Genomic DNA, 10739 nt, shown 5'->3' with positions numbered 1-10739 from the left:
AAATAGACTCAAGTGGATTGTTCTTAATAAGTGACACCCAACGTGGGGCATGAACCCATGACCCTGAGATTAAGAGTCTTATGCTCTACTGACTGAGATTAGACAGTAAAGGCAAAGTGCTGTAGGATGTCATTCTGTACACTGTGAATATGTGTTGCTCTGACTGGTTGATAAATAAAGCTGCATTGGCCTATGGCAGGTCAGGATAAGGTTAGGCAGTACATTTCAACTAAAGACAAGACAAAGAAGGGGAGGAGAGGTGGCTCAGTGGTTAAGAGCATTAACTGATGTTCCACAGGACCCAGGTTCAATTCCCAGGCTGTCTGGTGTCTGATTTAAAAAAAAAAAAAAAAAAAAAAAGGACGCATGTGACCCCCTCCCTTTCCTTTTAAGAGGTCACAGTCAACAGCAAGAAGTACCACCTCTTTGGGCCCTATAGCCCAAGGTCATGGGCAGAGCAAATACCACTACAGTCATCACCCTCCCACTTAGAAGAGAGGTGACTTATTTGAAGAACCCCTGACCCTCATAATCTGCCTTGTACTCCACCCAAATACACCACCATCACCATATGCTTATTTTTCATGGTGATCCTCTTTAGATAGATTAGAAATGTTCTTTCCACAGCAGGGTTTGAGTTCTCTTCTCAAGACCAGGAACTGCATCTTATTCACTGCTGTTCTGTTTTTACACTTCTATTAATAGTATCTGGCTGCTTGTGTCTTTAGATTTCTTTTCTTGTTGATGGTTTTGGTTTGGTTTTAAAATAGTTTCACAAAATTCCCCATGGTGACACTGCACTACCTCAACCTCATAAGTAGCTGGAATTATAGGTGTGTTCCAGCATACCTAGTTCCATACTCTCTTTTAACCTCAGTTGAACTGATGAATAAATAAATAAGATCTTGAAAAATGTATAAGAATTTGGATGCCACACAAGATCATAAGTATTCTCATAGTTCCCCAGATATTTATTCATGAAGCTTCTCATTTTGAAGGATGCTACAAAGGATGTCCTCCTTTGATCATTTGGCTTAACACCACCTTACTCTAATTTCCTGCAGTTCTCTCTCTCTCTCTCTCTCTCTCTCTCTCTCTCTCTCTCTCTCTCTTTCCAACATAAAACTTCCCTTGTATATTCCTTAATAAGCATGAGTTAAAAGCGAAAAAAGAAAATTAGAGAGCCATTTATATGGATAATTTATATTTGGAATAAACTATCCATTTCTGTTTGTTTCCATCTCTTTTTGTTCTCTGATCATGGATTATGCTCCTCAAACAGTCTGAACCTATAATGAAACAAAGATAAAAGTCCAAAATAACTGCAGAAAAATCCAAGAAGGGAAGATGGAGAGATTTTAAAAATGTGGGTTTAAATGTCAGATTTTTGCCTACTTCACTGCATAAGGTGTGATACTTGGAGAGCAATGAGAGACAGGGTAGGAATTAATTGAGCTGGGAGCAAAAGATGACAGTATTCAGTCTTAAAATTGAAGAAGCTGGCATTGGTGAAACATGCCTTTAATCCCAGCGCTCAGGAGGCAGAGGCAGGTGGACCTTTGAGTTCAAGGCCAGCCTGATCTACAGAGCTAGTTCCAAAACATCCAGGGCTACAAAGAAAAACCCCATCTTGAAAAAAAAAAACAGAATTGGAGAAGAGCACACCAATTGGTAAGCCAATGCTGAGTAATCAATCCTGAAATTATACATAGTAAGTAACAGAGTACAGATTGAGCTGGTTGGATTTATGCATTTATGAATATAGATATACATATAAATATACAACAGTTAATGAAAGAGGGCCATGAATTTGAAAGAGAGCAAGGAGTAGTATATGGGAGAGTTTGAACAGAGAAAGAAGAGAGAAATGATGTAATTATATTATAATCTCAAAAAATAAATAAATATTTTTTCTTTATTATTTTATTAATTGTGACCAAATGGGACTCTGTCTCCCCCATTGTTTGGCAATTTTATCTACATCACCTTCATATATGCATCTATTTTAGGAAGTTTCTACTATATTAGGTTTCCATACTACTCCTCAAATGCCACTTAATTTTAGGTATTTCTCCCTTTATTCCTTCCCACAACCCCTCTTCCCTTTCCCCTCTCCATTTGATCCTCCATTTCAGCACCCCCCCAACTCCATCCCTATCTATTTATTTCATTTCAATCTCCTAATTAGAAATAATTTTTAGGGGGATAAGAAGGAATCTCAATCTTAAAAGCCAGACACTCAGATTTTCATAATACTTCTGCTTACATCTACACACTAACTTGTGAACAATCCTATTGCCCAACCACCCTGGAAACTTGTAAACTTCCATAACTATAAATGGGCAACTTGACACTGAGAATGGGTAATTTGCAGAGCAAATGTTATGCTCTAACCATGTTGGTTCTCCACTATGAGTTAGAGACTTTCCTAGAAACCATAGTAATTACAGTGACATGGGTATTATATTTAGAAGGAAAATTAGACAAGATGAGTTGAAGAATTAACTATGGGAGATAAGGAAAAAGTATTCATCTAAAGTTTAAATTCAAAACACATCTAATCCTGAAATGCATCCTTCAAACAATTTCTACAAATGTAATTTAATACACATACATAGTTATGTCCTTGATATGAACTATGCATTCTTCTCCTAACTCCAACAGAATGAAGCCTGGAGTCCACAGCTTATCATTAACTCATATTTCTCAATTTCTCTTTTCTTTTTATATCACTCCAGAAACACCACTCTACTTAAAGAATTCTGTTTCCTTCTATGATTTATCTTTGCTTAAAAAAAAAAACTCTTCTTGAGGGCTGGAGAGATGGCTCAACAGGCAATAATACTGGATGTTCTTCAAAGGACTAAGGTTTAATTCCCAGAACCCACACTGCAGCTTGCAACCATCTGTAACTTTAGTTCCAGGAAGACTTGATGTCCTCTTCTGGGGTCTGCAGACACATGGCACAAAGACATATAAGCAGACAAATACCCATACACATTAAACTGAATTTTAAAAAACTCTTTCTTGGACCCACCCTTGATTAATGAATGTCCCTATTCAAGTCCTCATTAAAAATCACTGGTATTTGCTATTATTCAATATTATGTCAAGAGTGTATAGATGTTATTTTAGCATCTTAGGGTAGTGACTTGACCATATTCATCTCTGTATCGCCTAAGTTCAGTAAAAAAAAAAAAAAGTATTGAGAGAACATGCTTTTACACAGCAAGTGAATGAGCACATTCCTGACTATAGGTGTGTAATACGTCTTGCTACTTAATTAACAAGACAATAATTATGTTTCTGTTTTTAGAGTAACAATAACAAGGTAAGAGTGATCTGTGAGGCAAACCTAGAAAGTATAGGAAATAAGGCAAGATAAATGTCAATCAAAGATAGACATACCTGTATGGGTATGAAGGAGGGTACATGGCACTGGAGAAGAAATATCAGAGGCCTTAGAGAAACCACTTCTTGAAGAATATGATGATGCTTTAGCTAGATTTTTAAAGGCTTGAAGTATGAAGTCACTAAAAAGAAACAATGAAAGAAAGACCAGAATGGGCAATGATGGATCAATAAAAGCAAGTCCATGCAGTGGAGACAATTAGAGAAGACTAGTCTGTAGGATTATATGTAGCTCTGTATAAGGATCTTCAGCTCACTGAGATCTAAGGGAAGAACGTAAACTGATTGTCAAGTGCTACAAGTTCCTATGTAGGCAGTTCACAGAGTCTTCCTTCATTCTGCCCTCTCTCCCCCTCTTCTCTGCACTGGAATACACTGTCTGTCTTGTTCTTAGGTGCTGGACATACTTGTTCCTTAGGAAATTTATTTGCCATCTCTGATGCTTCTTCCCAAAACACTCTTCCCCAGATAATTCCATGGGTGTATCCCTCACTTATCTCTCCAATATCTCCTCCAGGCAGCTTCACCTGAGGCTTCAAGTCCCTCCTCCTGATATTAACATGTTCTTTATCCTCTTCATTTTTTCTCCTTATGGCTACCTAGCATTCTTTTTAATTTGTACGTTAGTTTAATTTCATTTCAGCCACTCTAATCAAAAAGTATACTTCATAACCCTGGGAATTGTCTCTATTTTGCTTATGAAATTACAGGCTCTTGACAAACACTTTTTGAATGTGAATGAATAAATAATACATGAGATTCTGCATCTAACTTTATCAGTATATGATAATATAGACCAAAGATTCATCTTTGCCCATGGCACAGGTATAAAAATAAGTGACTTCATTATATCAGGGGCTATGTTTAAACTGCAAGAGAAGTAGGAGAGAGCTATGGAGACATGAATGAACCTATTTTGAGTTATGGAACTACACTTTAGTGTACCTACTTAGGGTTTCAGGTCAATGTGAACACCAACAGTTCAAGGATCGTGACTATTCCTACGTTTTGCCTGCTGTGTCTAGCAGATCAGATAATGAGGAAACACTAACCTTGTGGCTGACTGTGGAAATTAGATCAGCTCAGAGGAGTGGAAACACGTGTTTGTTGTCAAGAAACTCACATGTGTCATTGCGGGAATGGTGGCAGTGACCTTGGCCCTTTGAGATTGTTTCCCTAGACAGGAAAAGCAGGAAGCCTGTGAGAGCAGCACACGAGTGGACATGAGCGTTTTGTTCCTCTGTCTGCCAGATCCCTAGAGCATCAGCTGTTATTCCCACACCCTGTTCCCTGAGCCTACTGAATAGCGTTATAAAGAGACCTGGTCCTGAAAGCGAAAGCCAGATCCAGCTGCCCTCCTTGAGCTGCATCATTCTCAGGTGAGTGAGCTCTTACCAGGCGTCTGGCAGCCCAAGGATCCTGCCACCTTGAGGGACCTTGAAGACCCCACACACTTCATTATAAGACAAGCCCCAGTGCCTTAGCTGATGATCTCCGGGAAAGCAGGTGATATATAACAGAATAATGTTCAACTAAAAGAATGAAATAAGACCATTTACGGGAAAATGGATAGAACTGGAGATCGTTCTGTCAAGGAAAGTAAACTAGACTCAAAATAATAAATATTACTTTTGCTGTCATATGTAGAATCGTGTGTGTGTGTGTGTGTGTGTGTGTGTGTGTGTGTGTGTGTGTGTGTGTCTAGAAAAATAGAAAGAGGACTATCAGAGAAGAGGAAGGAGATTTTAAAATAAGAAAGAGGGAAGGGGGTTATGTCATCCATATGACATAAAGCAGAAGGAGGAAATATTTGAGGGTGTAAAGGGGACCAGCAAGAGGGTGGTGAGGAGCTGAATAAGAACAACGTACAATAGTATAGTTCCATGAAAATGTCATGGTGAACCCTTTTACTTTGAAAGCTAACGTTAAAAACTGATGTTTAAGCAGCCTAAGAAAACTTCAATAGTGATTATATAAGTCTGCATCTCATCTTAGAGAAAAGCTGTATTCAATACAGTCTTGTGTTCTAATCCATGAACACTACATCATTCCATTTGTTAGATATTATGTTTAATTTCTCTCAGTAATAGTTTGTAGATCACAATGTATAAATTTTCTACCAGTTTTGATTAAATTCATAATCATTGATGCTATTGTGAATAAAAGGTTTTTGGAAGAGCATTTTCTGATACTTCATTATTATTGTATGGAATATTGAGCTTTTTAGACTGCTACCAATGCTAAAATCTTTCTATTTTACTGTTTGTATTAGTGTTTTTGTAGACTTTTTACAATCATGTAGCCTAGAAAAAAATAGTTTTACCTCCTTTAAAATAACACAAAATCGAACCGAAACTGGTTCTGTGCTTTAAGCAACAGCAAGGCTGGACAGGTGCTATGCAGAGAGGTGGATTAGGAAGGCACCTGACTGTGGGTGAGAGGGGCCTTTAAATATGTCAGAGCCACAGAAGCCCTTGAGAATGTGAAACGTGACTTTTTGCCCCTTGGAACACCTCCAACCTGCCTTCTTTTCATATTTGTCCCCATTTCTCTTGGGTACTGTGGTCAAGTAAGATGGTCTTTCTCCAGGGAAGGTTATTTTGCTTTGCCCTATACCACACAGAGTCATTTGTTGGGACATTTGCATTCTCTCCCAGAAGCTGTTTATAATAGATACAATGATGGATGGTTGGGTTTAAGATGGCAATAAAAACACACAGGACTTCCCTGTGTGTGCATACTGGGAGAGAGGTGTGTGTGCACACTGGGAGGGAGATGTGACAATGGGGAGTGGGTGTTTTGACAGAGATCTAGACAAATCAGGACAAGGACATCATCAGAGGTCACAAACTGAGACCTTAATAAACCAGAGAGCCCAGCTTGGGGTGCAGCTCCTCAGGGAGAGTGGCATCTGGACTACAGGAAGCCTGTGAGGGATGAGTGATGTGTGTTGAACTCAGGCTGGGCTCACAGCTCTTGTTGGGACACTCATCCCACTCTCTTGAAGCTATGTTGCATCTCACTGAAGAATGTAATTGTCTCTGACAGTATCAGGTAGCAAGGTTTGGAATTCGATATCTGTTAGCAAGGAAAAAGCTGTTCTTTTACCTGCACAAGACTTAAGGGTGGAGAAAACCAAGATCAGTGATATGGGTTTTATAACCTTTGAATCCTTACTCTGTTTGCCTTTGCTCATCCAAGATCAGGAAATTCCAGCTTTAAATTTCTTAGTTTTTTTTTTTTTTTTTTTTTTTTTTTTTTGTGTGTGTGTGTGATTTAAAGCATCGGTTCTCCAAACTCTCTCCATTAAAGAGAAGTTGAAGGGCATTACCAAGCTGTATTAAAGGCCTTGGTTAGAAGGGGCAAAGAATCCTGGGAGAGATAAACAAATTAATCAGGATATCCTGGATAGTGTCAACAAAGACACCTGCATCATTTACTTGTAAGCATCAAAGCCCCTGATTCTCACAGCCACGCCTGTAACTGCTGAAGTTATCCAGCTCTAAAAACAGGACAGGAAGGAGCTTGACAGAGAAAGAGTTTGACGTGAGTGCTCAGGTGACTGGGTGGGTTATGAGACTGAAACACAGCAACATGGGGCTCCAGAAAGCAAGAAGAAATTCCTCCCTGGACATGAATGACTTATTGTCACAGATCCCAAGGGAAATCCTCAGAATATTATGGTAAAAAAAATCAGTGATACTGCTCCCCAAATCAAGGCTTACCCCTCAAGTTCTCTTTGGGACAAAAGAAGATACCATTGGTGGTGACTCCTAGGCATAGAGTGGGCCGCTGGCTGGAACAATGGAAAAAGCTGTCAGAGGGAAGATGTCAAGTAGCTAGGGTCCACTGGAGGTGATGGATGTTGCCAGCACCTCCATCTGCAAAGAGATGGTTACAGGGAGCTGGTGCCTTTGGTTTTATGAGTCCAGATAAGTTTCTTTTTTCTTTTTTTTTTTTTGTTTTTGTTTTGTTTTGTTTGAAAAATATTTTCTATTCCCCCTACCTTGGAAGATCCTTTGTTGTCTCTTCCTTCTCTACCTAATTCTGCTCATGCTTCAAGACTGAAATGTAAAGACCATCTTTTCTAGGACGGCTCCTCTGTCTTTGTCATTCCCTGCAGTCAGTGAATTTCTTATGCTAGCCTTATCCCAATGCTGTAATGTATTTGTTATTTATCCATCTCCTACCCTAAAAAAGCCTTGTGGAGGTCAAAAGGAATGAGTCTCAGGTCTTCATCTCACAAATAGCATTGTGCTTAACAGGTCATTCAAGTAAATATTTCTGAAAATTGAATTAACAAACATAAAGAGAGAGGGGGAGAAAGAAAGAATAATAGTGAAGGAAGAAAAGTAGAAATAAAGATAGATGAAAGCGAAGGGAGGGCCACAGGGAAGAGATGGGGAGAAAGAGGGAAGGATGATATCTCTATCTGAAAAGATACGGTCATTTTATGAAATGGGGAGTGCCTAGTATCCAGGTAGAGACAAAAGGAGAGTCTGAGGAAATCTGGAGGAAGTCACACTTTAGGGATAAGTATTTTTCTAGCAAAGCTTTATTTTGAAATTTTAATAATTAGTAATGGCGAATAATAAATGAATTTGGAGCATTCACATTTCTTTCTTTGGAAAAGAGAGCCATGTAGCTCATGAAAGAGCTGGGGTGTGGTTGGAGGTAGACTGAGAAGGGAGGGTGTGCTAATACACACGAAGTTCCAGGGGACTCTCTGATTCTGCTCCATGCCCTTTCAGGCTGCCAGTGTGACCTCACCCTCTCGAGTCCTCCCCACTTGGTATCAGCGATGAGCTCCTGCAACTTCACACATGCCACCTTCGTGCTTATTGGTATCCCAGGACTGGAGGGAGCTCAATTTTGGTTTGGCTTCCCCCTGCTTTCCATGTATGCTGTGGCATTGTTTGGAAACTGCATCGTGGTATTCATCGTGAGGACAGAGCGGAGCCTGCATGCACCCATGTACCTTTTTCTCTGCATGCTAGCAGCTATTGATCTGGCTTTGTCCACATCTACCATGCCCAAGATCCTCGCCCTCTTTTGGTTTGATTCCCGGGAGATTACTTTTGATGCCTGTCTTGCCCAGATGTTCTTCATTCATGCTCTATCGGCAGTTGAATCTACCATCCTGCTGGCCATGGCCTTTGACCGTTATGTGGCCATCTGCCACCCACTGCGTCATGCTGCTGTGCTCAACAATACAGTGACAGTCCAAATCGGCATGGTGGCTCTGGTCCGGGGATCCCTATTCTTTTTCCCACTCCCACTGCTGATCAAGCGGCTGGCCTTCTGTAGCTCCAATGTGCTCTCCCATTCCTATTGTGTCCATCAGGATGTGATGAAGTTGGCCTATACAGACACATTGCCCAATGTAGTCTATGGTCTAACTGCCATTCTGCTAGTCATGGGTGTAGATGTCATGTTCATCTCCTTGTCCTATTTTCTGATTATACGAACAGTTTTGCAACTGCCTTCCAAGTCAGAACGAGCTAAGGCATTTGGGACCTGTGTGTCACACATTGGTGTGGTTCTAGCTTTCTATGTACCACTCATTGGCCTGTCAGTGGTACACCGATTTGGAAACAGCCTAGACCCCATTGTACATGTTCTCATGGGAGATGTCTACCTGTTGCTGCCTCCTGTGATCAATCCCATCATCTATGGTGCTAAGACCAAGCAGATCAGAACACGGGTGCTGGCTATGCTCAAGATCAACTGTGACAAGGACATTGAAGATGAAGGAAACACGTGACCCTTACCATTCCATCACCCTTGTCCTAGATAGCTTAATATAGTAATTTAATCATACCTGCTTAATTCCAGTCACCCACAGCACATTAGTGCTTTTCCCTGAATGGGATGGTGAACTAAAGTATGATTTATCTTCATCATGGATATAATGTGAAATAATCTATATCAATGAATATTGTGTGGTTGAAAAACTTTCCTATAAAATGAGGCACGTTGATAATATTAAATAAAGCGACTAGGATTTGTGATTTAAACTAACTGATCATGTTTGTGACTTGGATGAAATATGTTCAAATATGACTGTGTCTTATTCCTACTCTCTTTGTCGTGAAGCTATTGTTCAGTTGTTATGTGTAACTTCTAAAATGCAGAACATGAAGCTGACAGTATAGTAACCAAGGCTTGCCTCATCCACTTCAAGTTTATTATTCACTACCTAGAAACATATCCAAGCCCTAAACAGTAATGCTTATGAATGTATCATGTATGCTTAACATGTTCCAGGCCCCATGATAAGTGTTTTTCAGCCTTTCTGTGATCTCATCCTTTTTCCAGAGTAGGTACCATTTTTGCCCATCACAATATGTGATAGAGGCTTTAATGAGCAAAGAAAGTTTCTTGTATGTGCTGTGCCAAGATTTTAAATTAAATTTGATAGTTGAATACATTTGCTTTACTACTATGTTATATTGCTTCCTGTTTAACATCTGCCATCTATTTCCTCTGCTTGTTACAAATCCTGTTTTCTCTCTGTTGTGTGCTAACATGGATGTCTTTGTGTTTGAACTAAGTGATTAGCCTTGTCCTAGTTGAGGACAAGCAGAGTAGCCTGCTTCTTCTCAGATGAAAGGAGGAGCTTTTAATCTTTTAGTCTCTTACAGATCCATGATTGATTTTGTCTTCTCTGTATCGTGTCCTCTATCTGTCAACTCTTTTGAATGTGTAACATATGATGGTGTCTGAGTCTTGACTTAGGTGTCAAACAACATAATAATTTATCTTAAAGTGTTCAGTGTTATTCCTACTGTTTCTATGTTTGTAGAATCCTATAGTGTAATGTTGAGAGATATGAGACCTCCCCCAGTCTTCTTTACCTTCAGTGCAAAGGACCTTCCAGGTATGGCTTGCACAACTGAAAAGATGTTGAATGAACTTATCTCATGTAGAATGTTCCCTTTGTATTGAGTGGGATGATGAAAAGGTTCTAGAAAAGGTAATGATACCTACGGAATAATGTTAATATATTCAGTGTACACTTAATGCTTAAAATGGTGAAATTTATGTAATATGTATCTGCCACAATAAACAATCATTTAAATTGCTGTAAAGTATTTTGTTGTCAATTATATACCATTATTGTAATTTTTAAAAAGTTTGGCTATGTTAGGTTAAAGAAAATATATTATTACAGTTTTTTAAAAAAAAATAACTCTAAAGGGATGATATTGGGTCTGAAGTACCAAAAGACCAAAACTCCAGTAGTTTGCTGTAGTGATAACAGGCCCATGTTACAGCCTTTCAGAGCTCTCAGGAAGGCTGGTAGCTGAGCTTGTAACCGGTCAGAT

At 39.4% G+C, this 10739-nt stretch overlaps 1 protein-coding gene across 1 annotated transcript; it reads left to right on the top strand.

Annotated features, from left to right (window-relative positions):
• The first annotated feature begins 361 nt into the window (after positions 1-361).
• Positions 362-10502, top strand: LOC102928077 (olfactory receptor 51E2). Its single transcript, XM_006993337.3, has 2 exons — positions 362-4790; positions 8163-10502. Exon 2 carries the CDS (start codon positions 8213-8215, stop codon positions 9173-9175), a length of 963 nt encoding a protein of 320 aa, XP_006993399.1. The 5' UTR covers positions 362-4790; positions 8163-8212; the 3' UTR covers positions 9176-10502.
• Positions 10503-10739: the final 237 nt, after the last annotated feature.

This window comes from Peromyscus maniculatus, chromosome 1 (genome assembly GCF_049852395.1).
Source record: "Peromyscus maniculatus bairdii isolate BWxNUB_F1_BW_parent chromosome 1, HU_Pman_BW_mat_3.1, whole genome shotgun sequence".
Lineage (NCBI taxonomy): Eukaryota > Metazoa > Chordata > Mammalia > Rodentia > Cricetidae > Peromyscus > Peromyscus maniculatus.
This window is presented reverse-complemented; position numbering and strand designations above follow the sequence as displayed.

Excerpts from the sequence above, each read along its gene's own strand:
- LOC102928077 (XM_006993337.3), top strand. The coding sequence starts at position 8,213 with ATGAGCTCCTGCAACTTCACACATGCCACCTTCGTGCTTATTGGTATC.